Consider the following 18,659-nt stretch of genomic DNA (forward strand, 5'->3'; position numbering starts at 1 on the left):
AAGAGAGATCGACCTGGTAGGTCCATTTTAATTTGAACTGTAATTTATATAAAAGTGTAAAAATATATGCGTATTAATATCTAAATAGTTAACTTTTATTTTTTTAATTTTTAAATACAAATAAATATCAAAAAAAATATGAAACATATTTATTAGATAAGAAAATTTCTTTATTATTATTATTATGATTGAAAATTTAGACACGAAAAGGGAATAATAAATACAATTAAAAAATTGATACCGTTATTATCATAGAAATAATTATTAAAACATAAAAAATATAATTGTAATAAAGTAAGTATGTTAAAAAATAATTTATTTTTGGTTGATTAGTGTAAATATAATTTTTTTCTTTTATTTATTGATATTTTTTAATTGATTGACGAGTAGATTATAAAAAAGTTTTCTAAACTAGATTTTTTATTTTTTAACATAATTTAAAAAAAAAATCAATTCTCATCATGTTTTCTTTTAATGTTGCAGGGATTTGCGACTGAAATTTTATTGCTTTAACGAATATTAAGTAATATTTATATATTTATTTATAATAAATTCTTTTATTACAAATTTAAATTTTTTTATAAATTCATATAAATATAAATTTATAAAATATATTTTATTTAATATTTATTAATTGATTGAAAATAAAAATTTGAAGACTAATAATAATAATTTAAATAATTTAAATACATAGTAGTTATGATAATAAAAAATTTATATAAGTAAAATATTGTAATTATGATTAGTTTTTATAAAATTAATTTTGATAAATGTATATTTATTTGGTTAAGTCAATTTATGTATTAATTTTATTTTCTGTAATAAGTTAAAATAAAATTAATTAATAACATAATTGTAGGTGGAAATATTTGAAAAAAAATTTAATATAAAATTAAAAATTAGTAATTTGAATGTAAAACATTTAGATTCATTTTAGATTTTTAAAAAGGTTTTATTTAGAAAAAAAATGTATAAATTTAAAATATAGAAAAATATAAAAATTCTTAATAGAATTTTATAAAAAAAATTAAAATACAAAATTCAGATATAAAAAAATAAATAAAATATTGATGGATTAAAAACATGCCAAGAATAAAATTAGTGTAAATAGTATTTTGCATTAACTAAATTCAGCAAGCAAGCACTGTGTAATCAAAACGGTGCGTGGTGAAGGTGTTAAGTAAAACAAAGCTGTTAGAGAAAAAAATAAGCGCGCTGTGTTTCTTGAAAGATGATTGAAGAAGAAAGCATAGTGCATATAAACGAAAGAAGGAGAGAAAAAGAATCACAGCGCTGATAAAATAGAAAAGAAGGAAAAAAAAATTGATGCCAGAAAATAGCATGGAGTTTCAAGGTTTCGCTACAGTGGATGAAGTCATGGCACTTCTTCAACAAGAGTGGACTCAAGAGATTCCATTACACAATGGTTTCCCAATTCAAACTCCACCCATGTTGACACCAAAGATTGAGGTCTCAGCTTTGACGCAGAAGAAGAAGAAGAATAGCTGCAGAAGATGGAGAGGAGAAGAACACAGGTAATTTGTGTCTCAGTTTCAAATAGAAAGATTCAAATATTCTATACTAATTAAACACTGTTTCTTGGAATCTTGAACAAGGTTGTTTCTTTCTGGGCTTGAGAAGTATGGAAGAGGAGACTGGAAAAACATTTCAAGAATGGTTAAAACGAGGAGCGCCACTCAGGTTGCCAGCCATGCCCAGAAATATTTTATTCACTTGGCCTCAGACAAAAGAAGTAAAAGAAGAAGTATCCACGACGTAACATGATGAGATATATGTTGTTTAAGACAAGAGAAGGAATTGTCTGAGATTTTGTTCTTGAATGTAGACATTTATATGCAATGAGAGTGGCTTATCTGGTATTGTTAGATACGATTCTGGGTTTATATGCAATGAGTTAAAGATTATTGTCCTTATTCTCAAATAAAGGATTCTACTTTAACAAGAATTATATTCTTCTATGAAGAAGATAGGTAGTAGTAGGAGAAGAGAAATGGAATGTGTCACTGTTACGATATGTAGTGAAAGCTTTCACAATTGGCATCGGTTATTTAGAAAACCGTAGTGCTTTCTCCTGTTATAAAATCTTTTGTTTTTTCTCGCATTCACCTTCATTTGGTTTTTTCTCCACTTTCTTTTCTTTTTTTTATTTCTTACGGCTGCTTCGTTGCCCTCGCTCTGCCATCTATCCTCACCGACCGTCACTTTCCTCCGTCGTGCAGCGCCGCCAGCAAGCATCCAAACGCCGCCTTCCCCTTCACTCCTCCTAACCCTCTCATCGGTTCTGTCGCCGCAGTCTTCCCTCACCGTCCGTTCCGTCGGGTTAGTTTCTTTATTAATTAAAATTAAAATTTATTTAAATTAAATAGATAGAATTTAATTTATTTATTAATTTAGAATATACTTTTATTTAGTATGATAAATATAAATATTAAAAAGAGATAAATTTCTAAAAATATAAATAATACATAAAAGTAAAATTTTATTTCCACTGAGAGATGTAGGAGCACTGCTCCGCGAGACCAAATTCGAACCCAAGTATTCGGTTTGCCTCGCCATCCTTGCCGGAACCGGCATCCTCCATTAAAGAGCTGAGTGAATTATACCAAATAAGTAAATTAGTTACGAATAGTAAAAGAATATCAAAATATTTATTATTTTATTGGTCTTCGAAACTCGGATATATAGGACCAATTTATTGGTTCATAAACTTTAAGTCGGTTTTAAAATATTTACTATTTAAATTTGAGTATCGAGTTCCTAAACAAGTGTGACGCTACATTTGCCATCCTTGCACCCTCATCAACGCCTCTCTCTTCAGTTGCCTTCTACCTCGCGTAATGAATTTCATAGCAAATATATAACTTCATTTTTCATTTGCTACATGAATATAGATAGGAGTTCCATTAATCTTCAAACCCAAGTAAATAATTCCATAAATATCTTTAATTCATAATAAAATAATTAACTTTAAATTGTCTTTATATATATATATATATATATATATATATATATGATTTAAAATAAATAATATTTTAAAAGTTATGTTAATTTTGTATATTTAATTAAAGATAGTTGTCTAATTGATTCTTAGAGTCAAATTTGGTTTTAAAGAGCATTTTTTATTTTTAAAGTTTTTCCGTAATTTTTATAATAAATTATGAAGGTAATTCTTCTCCTCTCTATTTTTTCAAATTATTTTTCACTTTTTTCTATCATGACTCCAACTACAGTGATTAGTACACAGCTTATAATTTATTTTTTATATATTTTATTTAATTTTGGCTTATTGTATTTTATGATAATGTTCATATGCATATTTGATTGTGAAAAGTTCACGTCACCATTTTCATTTTGTACCACTGAAGACTAGTGCGGAATGTTCTCAAAATTTTGGGAAATATATATAAGATGATGATTAAAGTTTATGTATTATTGATTTATAATAAAATTAAATTTTCTTGAATAAGATATGAACCAGAGTTGGATATGTATAAGTAAGGCCTAATAAAGAGGGATGGAAGAATTTGTCTAATTTGCATAATGTAATGTCAGGGATATAGACAATGAAGTAAGGATAAGGTGTCTTGTGTAAATTATTTGAATGAGAGGATATTGTATACATATGAAATTAGAGAACATTTTTTGTGATAGATTTATGAAAAATTATACAATATGGATGTTGTATGGTGAATTGTTACACTTATCAAGTGTGCACCAAATTAAAGAGTTTTTTTATTCTACAACCGACAACATATTAAAGGACATGATCCATAATGTTGGAACAAAATCCTTTGTTGCATATGAAAATATGTCTACTGACGTAGAGATTTGTCATAGATTACTTTGTTTTATACAAAGTCTCAAGGTGTAAAAGTACAATGTAAAATAACGGAGTTGATTAATAATTGCTGTGGGATAATTGGTTTATCGTAGTGTGATAGAAGAGATTTGGAAGATTAGTTATACTATGTTTTCTATTTTCCATTGCAAGTGGTTTAGCAATAAGACTGGTGTGATGTATGAATATGTATATATTTTTTAAAATTTTAGCATAGTATGTGAGAATATGCTTAATGTTGTTAATGTTTATAATTTTCATATGATTTAAATGTTTGTTTATGTGCAGCAATGTGAGACAAAGCAGAGAAAAACATTGTATATTGATGATCCTATGGCTGCATTGGTGGAGGTTGCTATGACCATAGGTTTAAATCCTGTAAAGGTGCTATGGAATGACAATGTTTTTGGCAGGAACAGTGATGCACCATTCTACATTTACATGTCTGATTTGTTGGAGATTATATCGGGCAATCAGGAACTTAATATAGCTGTTATGCATGGTTCTGCTCCTTGCAGCAGAAACCTCCTCCCTACTTTAAACAAATAGTAGACTTGTAAGCCAATTTCATTAACAATCATGTATTTAAACATCAAATCTTGTTTTTTCAGAGTTTACTCTGGATATAACATATTGAATGGTAAGTCAAGTGCAAGATCACAAAAACTCAGGTGGATGCACCTAAAGGTATTTAAATGGTAAAGCTTGTTCATTTCTACATTGTCATTAAATGAGTTAATCATGTTTATCTTTCATTGCAGTCTAATAAACAAACCCAAACTATGAGTGTGGTTATTATGTGATGCAGTGGATGATGACCATCATCTGAACCGATATTAATAGAGGTTACAGATAGAGTGATAAATTAAGTTATCACGTATATGTTGCAGTTTTTCAACAACACAGCACCACTAGATTTAGAAGCATTAAATTACATCAGAACAACATGGGCAAAATATTTTGTTAGTATTTACAACACATTAGGGTAGATGATAACGTAGTATAAATTTTTATAGTATTGGGTTTGGATACAAATTCTACTTTTGTTTAAAAATTGTTTAAATTTTCAATTATGTTTAAGTGACATTGTTTGACTTTATTATTACTATGTTTTATGAACGTATATATGTTTGACTTTATTATTAGTATGTGAAGAAGTCTTAAGTGTGAGCCTATGTATATTGTAATATTGCATTTAAAAAAAAAAAAAAACAAACTGAAGAAACGATGACAATTGTTACCATAATAATCGTCTTTTGTTACATAGTGAAGTAGCATAGTAGCAAAAGGCCAAGAAAGAATCAGATGATAAAGGATTTAAAATTAAGTGTTTTGGTAATTCTTGCATGCCCCGAAAGAATGCTAGGATTCTGCAAGTAAATTAGACACATATGAAACATATATGAGGAATTAAAATTTTACAGCTTAGGCATCTTTTTATTCATTGTACTCGTCATCTCCCCCTATTATGCTAATTCTTTTCAACTTCATTATGGTTTGAAAAAAATAGTATAGAAATATGGCGTCATTTTTTAGACGTTTATGGAATGAGAAAATGAACAGAGAGATTAAAGAATGATTAATCAAAATTTGAATGAGGATATATTTCTGTACAGTGTATACAACGATGGGAAATATACTGTGTTGCTATACAAATATACGTGGAATGGAATAGTCTTCATGTGGCCGGTTTCCCTTCAGAGAACTGAGTATCGTCAGACGAATTGGGTTTGCTTGCAATTTTATTGTATCCAAATGCAAAAGAACCTCCATTTGTTTCAGATAGCTGAATAAATAAAACATATAAGTTAGACACATGAATGATCATGCAACTTTTAACTATAGTTAAGTCAACATCACTTAAAGAAACACGTACTTCAGTGAGCTCAGACAGATGGCGGGATCTGAATTCGTTTATGGTTGCTGCAATCTCTGATGTAGGAAGTTTAGCCTGAAGAGAGTAATGCTTAGTGTGATCCTCATGGACCATTAGAAGAACAAACATGATTTGGTTCTTAGGACGCAAAAGGTTTGATTCAGTGGGTAAACAATATGATAGTTACCTGGGCAAGAACCGCAGCTGCTAGTTGAAGACTTGGTTCCAAGGTCTCTGGGACAACCTGAAAAACAAGTGGAACAGACATAAATAGACAAGAAAGGCTATCATAAGATTAATAGTACAAGAGTTAATAGAATATTACAGCGGTAGCTCCAGCCTTTTCCAAATTCAATCCATGATCAACATCATGAGCGCGAACAAAAGTTTTGACTTTTGGGAAGTATTTGCTCAAAGCCCAAACTGTTCTATAATTGGCTCCCGGTGCATCTAGAGTTATTGCAGCGGCACTTGCCCTTTCAGCTCCAACCTTATGTAGGACCTTATCATAGAGTCCAAAGCATGTCAGGTAATGAAGATGCATGGAAGCTCAAGTACTCAAGTTATATATACTACCTCTCGACTACCGGCATCTCCAAAGTACACAGGGAGATCAAGGGCACGTCCAATTGCCACTCTATCACTGGAGACATTGCCAAACATCAAGACATGTTAGTTCACACATCTTTCCATAAAATTATATGATAGAATCTTAAAGATTATCTTATAGTAGCATTTACCCAATAAATACAATTGCAGTTGTTGGTAAAAAAAAAAATCGTTACAAGAAAAACAATATTTCCGGATATTATTGACTTGCCTTCTCACGTCCAGTGCAACAAAAGGAATAAGTTGCTCAGAAAGAAGTTGTGCGATGATCTTGAAATAACAACATTGTAAACTGTTATACTTAAATAACAAAATGAGAAAATTATTAAAATTAATTCATTAAACCAAAACAGAAAGAACTTACTTGCCCAACTCGCCCAAATCCACAAATAATGATATGATTTTGCAAATCGTCTGTCTGTAAAAGATGTCCTCCAAAAGGAAGTCAACAACTAATTGTACAATTCAAAACTAAATAGAAATAAGAAATGCTGAATCAATTTGGTTTAACTGCCTGCATTGTCTACAAATGAAGGCATAGGATAAGTTACTGTAGAACTTACTAAACTAAACTAGTCTAAATTTGAGATAATAAATAAGGATAATTAATTGGAAAAGGTTAATCATGTGATTAAAAGAGCACGGAGAAGATAATATTTCAAATGGAAGAAATAAAGGTGTACTCTGAACTGCAAACCCAAAATATATTCATAATAATTTATTTTTGTTCAGTTTAATGCTAGGAACTGTTGTCTAAAGTAGTTCAGTTTTGAAGTTAATATATTCGGTTTAAAGTTCAACTTATTTTTAAGTAGTTTAGTTTTTCTTCAGTTCAGTTTAATTCAGTAATTTTGGCCACCTAATCATTACAATTATGAAGATATAAATTACAAAGTTAGTGCTATAGCTATAAATTTCAGTGTCTTACCTCACTTTCTACAGGTAATAAATTTCGAACATCATGCAGCTCGAAACGGGAAGCAAGTAACTGCCCTCCTTGAGCTAGCCAAGGAGTGAGAGCCATTGAAATTCCCACCACAAGAAACAGTAAGGAGGACAACTGGGAAGACATTATGCCCTGCGTAAGTATCAAATGGCAAGAATATTTTAGTTTCTTTAACATGTTAAATTTCAATGAGGGAAAATTTCTTAACTATAAGTAAATTAATCAATTTCAAATTCCATCTTTTTAAGACAAAAAATTAGTTGAAGTTACAAACACAATTATCAATAAATTGAAGTTACAAACATAAAGATGCATTAGTTAAAAGCCAAGGCAAGCATAATGATATATTTGAAATAAGCAAAATAATTATTTATAACATATAAACACCCTAGATAGAAAAATAGTTTTCAGGGATAAAAACCTGATTAACAGCTTCACCAAAAGCCACAAATGCAAATTCTCCACCAGGAGCAAGAAGAAGACCAACTCTAATAGCAGAAATGATAGAAATACCAAATATTCTACCAATTAAAGAAACCAACAAAGTCTTGCCAAATATCAAAAGTCCCAAGGTGCCAGTAACGACTGGAAAGTTTGAAACAAGAAGTTTTGGATCAATTGACATTCCAACCTGAAAATCCACCAAAATTAATTTTCATTAATTACAAGGATTGAAGTTGGCTTGCTCAGAAAGTGACAAATGTAAAGACAGAGACATTCCTTGCGTAGCAGACTTAGAACAAAAGGATTATTCTAACATTGTTTTACATAAAAAAGATGAATGTTTTACAATCCTAACCAGTTTAGTACTACAACCTCTACCAGTTATATGCAGCATTCTTAATACAATTAAAAGCAAAAAGAAATACAGAAATGGGGCAGCAGCCAAACCAAAACCCATTAAGAAAATCTATAATATGGGAGATTTCTACAAAAATCAAAAATAAAACCCGCTAAGAATTACTTGAATATAAGCAATTAAACAGCAGATTAACAAACTATAAAATAGATAATGTTGCACGAAAAAATAAACAAAACAACTAGCTAACTTTTAAATTGGAGTGAGTATTAACCACAAACCGTCATAAAGAAGAGACCCAGAAGAAGGCCACGGTAGGGGGCAATATCAGATTCCACCTGTAAGGAAAACTCTGTTTCTGCTAGTAGTAAACCTGCCAAAAATGCCCCCAATGCCATTGAAAGTCCAGCCTGTTTAAAGTAAAGACAAACCATATTAACAAAGGTAAAGCATGGTTAGCACCACAACAAAAAAGTTCACTTCAATGGACAGAAGAATAACTTCAAGAAAACTACCAAAACTCAGCTAGGCTCAAAACCACAAACAAAGGGGAAAAAAGGAAATAGAAAAACATTGACAGAAAACACCTACCCTGGCTGTGAGAAGGCTAGTCCCAAGAATAACGAAGAGTGTATTAGCGGAAAATATTTCTGCATTTTGATTCTCTGCAATCTGCTTATATATGGGTCGCAGGAGCTTGCAAAGAGGGGTGAGCAAAATTACATAGAAACAGTTAGAGTAGAATAAAGAAATGCCATAACATGCCTTCCTAAAGAAATGCCATAACTTTTATATGATATATAGGATTTGGATACATTTAACAATAACTAAGTTAAATTTCAGCTCCATTTAATCCCAGCAGCCCAAGAGAGTTCACCCAAGACCTCAATGAATAACCACTACAGTGTACAATATGTCTCAACCAATATACACAACTGAATTCATGCATTCAATTGATGATTAATTATGATTAGAAACTTCTGTCCACCATGTTAAGTAGAATATCTAAATTTGCACAATACCATTTTATAAATCAAAGTTCTTTGTATAATATACAATCCCTGGTACATAGTCAGTAATTTGTACCAAAACTCTACCCCATATCAACCTTTAGATGTCAGCATATCTACCCTGAATAATAGAATCAGTGGTTTATTGTTACCCTTCATGTCTTATATGATGATTTAAGAATGTACTCACTTAAGATAATTGTCAAAACCGTGCAGCTCATTATGTATTTTAGGAAGTTTTTTTAATTTATCCTCACTATATTTTTAATCTTTATTACATGTGTATCTTGCTATTAAAACTAGGATTATGTATTTAAAAACAACCCCATAATTACAAGAATTTGTTTCCTTAGAATTAGCTCCCTATATTTTCTAAAATAAACACCAGACTCATGTATTTATAGGTCCAATGACCTCATTATTGTAATATAGAAGAAATATATTATTCTTTCCAAATTCTGAGAATAACTAAACAAAATAGATGAACAAATAGGAATATGCAAATATCTCGATTAATCAGAAAAAATTAAGCATCAGTCCTACAATATAGCAGTATATTTTAATAAATAGCAATGATAGGTCTACAACTTAATTCTGATACTTACCAATCGTCCACCTGCAATTATGGCTGCAATGGCAACCACCGCCTTAACAGCTGCCAGACCAAGTGCTTCAGCAATGGCTTGAAAGCCAACCTGAAGACAAAGAACGATGTTTCACAAAAAAGACAAGATAGGTAATGACAGTTGTATACAAGGGGCAACAATCATGATTCCAACAATCAAGTGTTATGGACCACCTTTAATTAGAAAGAACGAACTGTGCTTAAGTCCTCTTAGTGCATATATCATAAAATTATAAAAATTAAATGATCAAGTTACATCCATGTCTTCTAAACAATAAAGAACTCCCATATTGAGTGTTGAGGGGTTGAACATAGCCAAACACCCTTGTCATAAATTATCTCCTACTACACAAGAATTCATGCAAATTTAAGTAGCCATGTTCTAAATCTCATGACCATGACACTGTCTATTATCTAATAAGAGTTTAAGAGAGAATATTAGAAAATATTACCCCTCCTTTGGAAGAATTAGGTGAAATTAGAGGTATGAGTATTAGCAAGACAACAACTGCCAAATCCTGAATAGAAACAAAGTGACAGTCAATTTTGGTGAAAATATTGCAATACCAAAGTTGCTTAAGATAAAAAAGAATAAAAAAATCGATGTCATAAGCAACAGATAGACATAATAGTTACAACAAGATAGATCTTCCTTTACAACAAGTCTTTATAAGTATTATATCTATTTCCAATTGCTTCTGCAGTTTCTACTATGGGTAACACGTCACATTATATGCGTCTAATTCTAGAGTTGTGCATTCCTAAAAGGTTTTTCCTTCTAACCATCCTCATAAAGAACCTCATGATCTCTGTTAAATTAGTTACTCTGAAGTGACTCTACACATTTCATTTCATTTTTAAAGTATTATATCTATTTCTAACATGCTTTACACCCTAGTGTAAGTATGTCAATTTAAAAAAGAAACATGACTGAATCTGAAATGAAATCTATTATTATTTTTTTTGCTGATAACACTTAACATTTTGAATTAGATATTTATACATTGGATTAGGTTTTATTATATTTATTGTATATTTCAAGGTTTGTTTATTACTTTTTCATAAATAAATAATACAAAGTGCAAAAAAAATGTGTAGGTAGTAAGCAATAATTATGGAATTACTTTTCCTTATATCAGAAAGAAACAATACATTGGTACTTAAAGGAAAAATGAAATCCTAATAAAAGGAAATAAATCTCCTGAAACAAAGGAAATGAATCTCTTGAAATAAAGACTCTAAATAAGGAGCAAATCTACAAATAAACTCTTGATCCCAATCCCTTAATTTTAGGTATTTCTATCAATCAAATCTATATCTATTGTACAGTAAATGTGTAATATTCACACCCATATTTCAACACAAAATTGTAAAAATTGATCGCACTCAAATCACTTTCAATTAGATTGAAGTGGATTGGATTTAAATTTAAAACCAAATTGATTGGGTGTTAAAATTTAAAAAAAAAAATGGAATATGATTGAACAACTTTAATCCATCCCATTCTAATCCAATCTGCCCACACTTCAATTAATGTATCTGAAGGATTGAAATATTTTAAGAGAAACCTTATCTCCCTTGCCTCTCTACCATCTCTCTAATTTCAGCTTTCTATCCGTGTAGAATACTTGACTGACATGGCATATTTTTGTCAATAAAACATGTTAGATATATCATTACATTTCTTATCTCTATCATCTCTATCTTTATCTTCAGTTTATTTGTTATTATTCTTTACATGTATTTTAGGCTTAGCCCATACTTTCTTTGTTATAAATACAGTAACTTATGTGTATTTTCTACACAAAGAAGATTAATCCCAAACCTATTTTTGCTATATTTAATACAACACATGAACTTCAGGTTATCCAGATTCCTGAAAGTAAAAATGATAGTATAGAAAATTGAAGCAAATGCATCACATAGGATGAAATTTATCCAACTAAATATTGCACGGATGCAATAGTTGAATATTTAATTTTACAAGAAAGTTTTGCAGTTTCTAGATAGATGATTAAGATTATAAGTTGACCTGAAAAAGTAAAACAGAGAATGTAGCCCTTCCATGCCGTGATGTGCTCTCACCTCTCTCCTGTAACACCTGCAAAACAAGTTCATTTGAATTATTGCCACATGAAAGACTTGCAGACTATACAGCAAGAAAGAACACGGTCTCAAAATCTTTCAAAGTGGTACATCTTTCAAAGCTATAGGTGTCAAGCTTATTAAGTAATAACATTCAACACGTGCAAACTACAAATGAAAATCCAGTCACAGTTAATATATTCAGAAAGGTATCTGTCACCTTATTTGAATTTGCATTAAAAGTTGAAGTGGTAGCATGTGAATGTTTTGCACAGAGAAAAAATGAAAAGCAAGATCTAAAGTTACTTACTTGCAAAACAACAGCAGTTGATGATAATGCTAGACCATTCCCAATGACAATAACAGCAGGACCAGCTTGACCACAAATATAATGAGCTACTAAGCCAACAACTACAGCAGTCACCAAAACCTACATTTTTCCATACATGCTAAGAATTTTTAGTTTGTATAGCCCAACGTAAACAACAATAATAAGGATGCAAGACTGAGTTTTCCCATCACCTGAGCAGATCCCAATCCAAATACATACTTCTTCATTGAACTAAGCCTTTCAACAGAAAGCTATAAAAATAGAGTTCAGAGCTTCAGTTTTTTATAATTACAGAGATTATCCAAACTAAAGAACAAGAAGATCTTATAGGAAACTCCACCTCCAGGCCAATATTGAATAACAGGAAAACAACTCCAAACTCGGCTATTGCTTTCGTCCCATGTACATGACGAATAATGGAGAGACCATATGGCCCAATCAAGATACCAGCAGCCAAGTAGCCAAGAACAGGACTGCCTAAACATTGTTGCAGATAGAGATGATTGTTAGACAATCAATTTTATCAAGTTATGACTTAAAAAGAACTCCCTACCCCAAAACTAATTCAGATCATGATTGGAAGCCTATGACAAGAACCACACTTTTTATTCAATTCAAGCAACCAAATTTTCTTCAAGCATAGCAACTTAATTTATTATCAAAACTCAACAAACAAATGGAATCAATTATCATAACCAAACCAACAAATGGTGACACAGGAAAAGAAACGTTAGCTAAACAAAATGAAGCAGGTATAAACTACATATCAAAATTTTCATGTAAGCAATATATAAAGTTTGGTGCCTGATCGAATTCAAGCTTAAGTATAAAATTTGGATAAACAACTTCTTTATTCTTCCAATCCAACATTAAGAAAACATGGCAACCTAGTTACCTCCAGGAATCTTTTGAAAAATTGGTACAAATACAACACTTGCAAGGAGTAACCAGAGCATGTCAAAGAGGGAGGCTTCCTCCTCATTCACCTACGATGAATACCATGCAGAGTTAGATAAAACTTAATAATAAAGAATATGAGGAAGTAAAACATACCTCTTGATCAGGTAATGATGCAATAATTTTCTTAATTCTCATGGGAAGATCCTGAAGCTTTCTAACCAGAGGCTTTGTTGTTGAAGAAACTTCTTCAACAGTGGTTGCAATGACTTCTGGTTGCTGAAGCAGCTGAGCACCCCTCTCTGCTCTATTGCTATAGAGTACAAGCCTGAAATAAAATTCCATCTCATCTTGAAAAAACATAGTAAAACCTCATATTGATCTGCAGATCTAATTGGCATGTCATATAGAAAAGTATAAACTTCCAGAGTAGGAATTTAATTTCCCAAACAGTTTTAAAACAAGCCAGTGAATATTTTAGACTTGATAATTTTCTATCATCTCACAAAAAGGCCAAAAATTGTCATCCTCATTTATAACATGTTTTACTCCTATACCATAAATATTTGTCAGTCATATGTATATACTTCAAGATTGTTTCCAAAAAGGTTGAAATAAAACTAACAGCAAAAACAGGATCAGGATAAACAAAGGTCATACACACCCTGCTCCAATTAACAATAACCCAACAATCAGCTTGGCTAGTTGCTTCTGTGCAGACTCCATAAGACCGTGGAAAACTGATGCAGGTGTGTAATCAGTCTCATCGGCAGTAAAAGAGAAGAATGATGCGGGAAAAAATCGGGAAGATTTCTTCAATAATGTCTTTGGAAAAAATGATGAATTATCTCTAGTCAAATCTTTTTGTGTTTCCTGCTTTTTTGGTTGAACTACATTCTTTGACTTCTCTGTTTCAACTTCAGCTTCTTTAGAAGAGTCTAAGCTTAATTTTCCGTTCTCATGATCACTCAGATAATCAGACTGCGCCATGTCTTCCAAACTTTGCCTACTGTTATCAGATTTTGTTTCGGTCAGCGAAAGCTCACCATCATTTGAAAGATTAGCCTCCCTTTTAACGACATCATCACCAGAAAAGCCTTGACCCACTTCCTCGTCCTCGGGAATAGCTACAACCTCTTGTACTTGTAGACTGTCTTTGGTATCAGCTCTAAAACTAGAGGCAGATTTTTCTAATTTCTGTAATGCAATCTCTGCATCATTCACATGTTGTGCAGCATCAATTTCGGCAGCAACAGCTTTCTCCGCTAAAAGCATTATGCTTGCAACATCTTCCTCTGCTTTTGCTGCTTTCAGCTGCGCCTGTTCTGCAACTTCATGCAAATTGTTCACTTCATTCTGCAACTCCTCCTTTCTACATTGCAAGCCTCGCAGCTCATTCTCGCAATTTGATAAATTTGTCTGGCCTTCCTTAATATCTTCCTCAGCATCCAAAAGTTCCTTCGCTTCTTCCATTATATCTTTATCATCATTAATATTGTTAGAACCTTGTGAGGAATCGTAAGTTTCTTTTGTAACCTCGAAAGACTCTATGGCTACTTGAAGCCTTGCCTCGGCCAGAGAAAGGGACATAGTTGCTTTCTGAACAGCTTCTTTGGCAACAAATTCTTGACCCACAATATCTTGGATGATATCAAGGGTATGAGTAACATTGTTCCAAGCACTTGCTGCTTCATCTTGCAAGAAAATCGCAGTCTCTGATATCTTCTTAACCTTTTCCTCAAATGCAATGCTGTTTTCTCGAGCGGCTTCTAATTCTTTCTTGGCCTTTTGCAGCAGTTCTTTCAATTCATCCACATTTTGCTCCTCCGCTACTTCACCCCCAGCTTCTTTCCTCCCTTCTTGCCCGTCTTCTCCCAAAGATTCAAAAGATTCAGCACTGGAACCAGAGTCCTCATCCGCACTTTCCCCCCTATCAACATTCCGTCCATTCCCACTGACATATGATAAAGAATCGTTACCCTGACACCTTGTCCAAATTTTCCCACTCCTCCTAAAAAGTTTATTTCTCTTCCAACACACACTCCTCTTCCCGCTCGAAACTTTCAACTCTCCGAAACAGTCTACTCTCGAACTACTCCAACTACCTATCTTGTTCGTTCCACTAAAACGAGCCTTCGAAATAGTCCTCAAGTTGCCAAGAAAAGCGCAACGAAAACCTCTCCCGCCAAATACTGCGCAAGAATCCAAACCATCTAATACCACATTTGATTGCGGTAACCTAAAAGCTACATCCATGTTCTCTCCCGAAACAAAACACTCTCACGGAACCACTCCTCTTCAATGCACTCCACCACCAATTCCTCGAAAAAACTGAAACGAAACAGTCTAAAAAAGAATTAGAAAGCTCCACAACATTCAACACAACTCAAAATCACGTTCAAACACAGCTCAACTGCGACTTTGGCAAACATATTATACTATCATTGAATATTATTCGTTTCAGAAAGTGCATGCTATAACCAGTAGCATTTTCGTTTTCTTGCATTCATTCAATTCAACAGAAAGATATTTAGAAATAAACAAAACGAAGAGAAGCATTTTCGCAAGGCGGAATCGGAATTCGAAACGTCGATGAAACTACCGAAACATGGAGAAATGAATAGAAAGCTTCGAGAGAGAAATGGAAATGGAATTTACAAATTTGCGTCGTGTTGAAGACGGTTGAAAATGAATGAATGCGTTGTTTGCGTGTTCTGTTAAAACGGTCAGCGAAGTGAGTAAGCAGATACACACCGAAGGGAGGGAGAAGATATTTATTCACAAATCCAAGCTTTGTCTTCACCTCCGGTTAACGCGCGTGGGCTTCTATTGTAGCTCTCTAAAATTAAAATTATTCTAATTCTAACTTTATTACAAATCAGAAAAGTTTGGGTCTTTTTTTTTTCTTTATTTAACGAGATTTATCATGTTTTTTTACTGTTTGAAGTAGTGACGTAATTAAGTAAAATAGAGAACGTGTTATTTCTTTGTTTATGTATTATTAATATAAAAAATTGCATTCTCAAAAACTCATAAGTTTCATTAATTATGATTTTTTATTGAATAAATAATATAAAATATCTTTATAATATTAAACCTAATATAACCTTTTTATGTAAAATAAACTATCAATTTCTTACGTAATGTGTTATACTCTCAAGTACTCCCTGAAACAAAATAATTTTAATTAATTTAAGAATATTAAAAATAATATAATCTCTAAACATTAAAAAAATCTTATCGTGAAACTTTTTCAAATACCTTATTTTAAAGATTTAAAATTTCAAAACTAGTTTTATTAGTTTGGAGACTATTTAGGAGGAAAGATAATATTCTTTGGATGAAAATGTGATTTATATTTTTAATGAAATATTATGAATAGGTAATTTTAAATTAAAGATGTATTTAATTAATAAAGAGTTAAAAACAAATAAAATTTTTTATTTCAATTTTAATTAAAGAAATTAGTGAAATATATGGTAGCGTGTGAAGGAAGTGTGGTCAAACATTGGGGATAAATTCAAATTGTTTGTATTTATTCTATGGCCACTTGAGGATATATATGCAAAAAATAAAGTGTCTGTGATAAATGGACACTGCAATTTCAAAGAAATATCTAAGGCATATTCGTTCCACTTCATTCTAATATCCGAAAATTTTTATTACATTATTTTATTTTGATAAAATAATATTAAATAATTTAAATTTATTTATATTAACAGTTTATGATAAGATTTATGTTTTCTCTTCTACCTACATCCGTTAGATTAATGATAAAACAAAATAGAATTTTATCCAACAAGGCACTTTAAAATTCTGACCCTTGACAATAGTATAGTTATGAGTTTTTCTCTTAATAACACTCTTTATGAAAAAATAACTTACTATCCTTTTTTTTTTTTTACTGAGTTTAAGTGAGATGAGTAGTTAATAACCTATAATAAAACTGTTAAAGATTAGTTTTGGAATTTGTTTTAAGTTAAGTTTATGTTTTGAAAACGTGCTTAATTTAGGTATCTTCGTATCTATTTAAACTAGTATTTTAATCTGTATATACTTTTAATGAACTTCTGTTTCTCATAATTATATAAAAGATAAATATTTAAAATATATAAATCATATGATACTTAAAATTCATAATCAACAATATTTTAAAATATATAAATTGCACTTTATATCTATAATAAATAATTCAAATTACATAGAATTATTTTTAAAGTGAGAAGAATATATAGATAGTTAAGAAAATCAAGTATATAAATTAAAATACACCTCTCCGGAAAAAGAAAAAAGAAGTAAGAAATATTGATAATAGAAACTCCAGCTCAATACAGGTTGATAGTTCTAATTAACAGTATATGAGTATTACAAATTATGTTAAATAATATTTTTTTTAAAGAAATTAATAACTTTTCTAAGTAAATAAAGTGTAGTGTACATTCGTTAACAATTTTTTTATTTAAAATATAAAAAAATTACATGTTAACATTCAGTTCTAAGGCTTTAGGAAATTATAATTCTGATATAAAATATATTTATGTTAGTATCTATATGTATATCTATAATTTTTTAAGAAACACAATTTTAACTAAACATGAATACCAGTTATTTAAAGGGTTAAATATGTTTTTTATCATTTAACTAATTTTGAAATTAGTTTATTTTAAAATATTGGATCAATTTAGTTTTGCATCTTTCGAAATACGTGAATTTAGTCATTTTAATCAAATTTTGTTAAGTTTATTTAACATTTCAAATGCATTTCGTAATAATATTTTACTTAACATTAAAGTAAAAATATGTCAAATAATACAAACAACTCAAATACAATCCTAAAATGCATACGAAACATCAAATAAACCCAACACAACAAAATTGATTAGAAAGACTAAATTCACATATTTTGAAAGATATTAGGACTAAATTGATTCAAAATTTCAAAATAAACTAATTCCAAAATTTACTGAAAATTAAGAAAAAAAACATATTTAATCCTTTAATTATAAGTGTATACTAAGTTATACCTTTACTTAAAATTACTTTGACGATTAAAATTTTTACTAATTATAAAAAGGTTTAATTACTCGTAAGGTACCAGTTTGGGTCAAGGGTGTCAAATTGGTACCCCGCGAAAAAAAGGTGTCAATTTGATACCCAAATAAGTTTAAGTGCATCAATCAGGTGCATCCCGTTAAATTGTCAAAAACGGCGATAAATTTGTGGTGATGTGGCAATGAAAGAAGAAGATGTGTAAAAAAAACAATTGTACAGTGTTACAAATTATTTAATAAATAGTAAAGTTTGAATTTGCCCTATGTCATTTGTGGTCGTTATCATCTTCTTCTTCCTCTCCATTTGCTTGCTAGTTCAGACCTAACCCTCTTCCTAATCCCAAATACACCCTCTTGATTTTTTCCAATAAAAACAAAACTTCTGAGGAAACCCTAATCTCGAGTTCCTTTCCCCCTCCTCCCAATCAATATCCCCCAGGGTTAGGTGTAGAAACTTTAGAACCCTAAAATCCCAAACCTAAAAAGATACATAAAAAATTCAGAATATTTGAAATTGGCATTGAAATTGAAATTACCCTATTGTAGCAACAAATGTCGTTGTACAGTTCAA

At 30.8% G+C, this 18,659-nt stretch overlaps 2 protein-coding genes across 4 annotated transcripts; one reads left to right on the top strand and one right to left on the bottom strand.

Annotated features, from left to right (window-relative positions):
* The first annotated feature begins 1,206 nt into the window (after positions 1–1,206).
* On the top strand, positions 1,207–2,077 carry LOC114167607 (transcription factor DIVARICATA-like). Its single transcript, XM_028052713.1, has 2 exons — positions 1,207–1,535; positions 1,617–2,077. Exons 1-2 carry the CDS (start codon positions 1,327–1,329, stop codon positions 1,783–1,785), a joined length of 378 nt encoding a protein of 125 aa, XP_027908514.1. The 5' UTR covers positions 1,207–1,326; the 3' UTR covers positions 1,786–2,077.
* Positions 2,078–5,427: 3,350 nt separating this feature from the next.
* LOC114166769 (K(+) efflux antiporter 2, chloroplastic) lies at positions 5,428–15,803 on the bottom strand. Of its 3 annotated transcripts, none has more exons than XM_028051579.1 (21): positions 15,696–15,803; positions 13,702–15,368; positions 13,194–13,365; positions 13,036–13,126; positions 12,481–12,617; positions 12,332–12,391; positions 12,120–12,239; positions 11,757–11,825; positions 10,177–10,242; positions 9,705–9,794; positions 8,681–8,785; positions 8,371–8,499; positions 7,712–7,921; positions 7,273–7,422; positions 6,709–6,762; positions 6,556–6,614; positions 6,312–6,378; positions 6,061–6,237; positions 5,923–5,979; positions 5,736–5,810; positions 5,428–5,645 (listed from the first exon to the last, which is right to left on the bottom strand). In XM_028051579.1, the coding sequence occupies exons 2-21, from the start codon at positions 15,291–15,293 to the stop codon at positions 5,538–5,540; spliced, it is 3,588 nt and encodes a 1,195-aa protein (XP_027907380.1). In that variant the 5' UTR covers positions 15,294–15,368; positions 15,696–15,803; the 3' UTR covers positions 5,428–5,537. The 3 variants fall into 3 exon arrangements, 2 of the variants coding, with proteins under 2 accessions (XP_027907380.1, XP_027907381.1); XM_028051580.1 differs by having other exon boundaries at positions 13,702–15,383; positions 15,696–15,802; XR_003600019.1 differs by lacking the exons at positions 5,428–5,645; positions 5,736–5,810; positions 5,923–5,979; positions 6,061–6,237; positions 6,312–6,378 and having other exon boundaries at positions 6,709–6,867.
* Between the last annotated feature and the right edge of the window lie 2,856 nt (positions 15,804–18,659).

This window comes from Vigna unguiculata, chromosome 10, assembly GCF_004118075.2.
Source record: "Vigna unguiculata cultivar IT97K-499-35 chromosome 10, ASM411807v1, whole genome shotgun sequence".
Lineage (NCBI taxonomy): Eukaryota > Viridiplantae > Streptophyta > Magnoliopsida > Fabales > Fabaceae > Vigna > Vigna unguiculata.

Coding starts and splice junctions, on each gene's coding strand:
- LOC114167607 (XM_028052713.1), top strand. CDS start 1,327: ATGCCAGAAAATAGCATGGAGTTTCAAGGTTTCGCTACAGTGGATGAA. Junction 1,536..1,616: donor TGGAGAGGAGAAGAACACAG/GTAATTTGTGTC, acceptor ATCTTGAACAAG/GTTGTTTCTTTCTGGGCTTG.
- LOC114166769 (XM_028051579.1), bottom strand. CDS start 15,293: ATGGATGTAGCTTTTAGGTTACCGCAATCAAATGTGGTATTAGATGGT. Junction 12,618..13,035: donor TTTTCAAAAGATTCCTGGAG/GTAACTAGGTTG, acceptor AACAATGTTTAG/GCAGTCCTGTTCTTGGCTAC. Junction 6,379..6,555: donor GTTGCACTGGACGTGAGAAG/GCAAGTCAATAA, acceptor CAATGTCTCCAG/TGATAGAGTGGCAATTGGAC.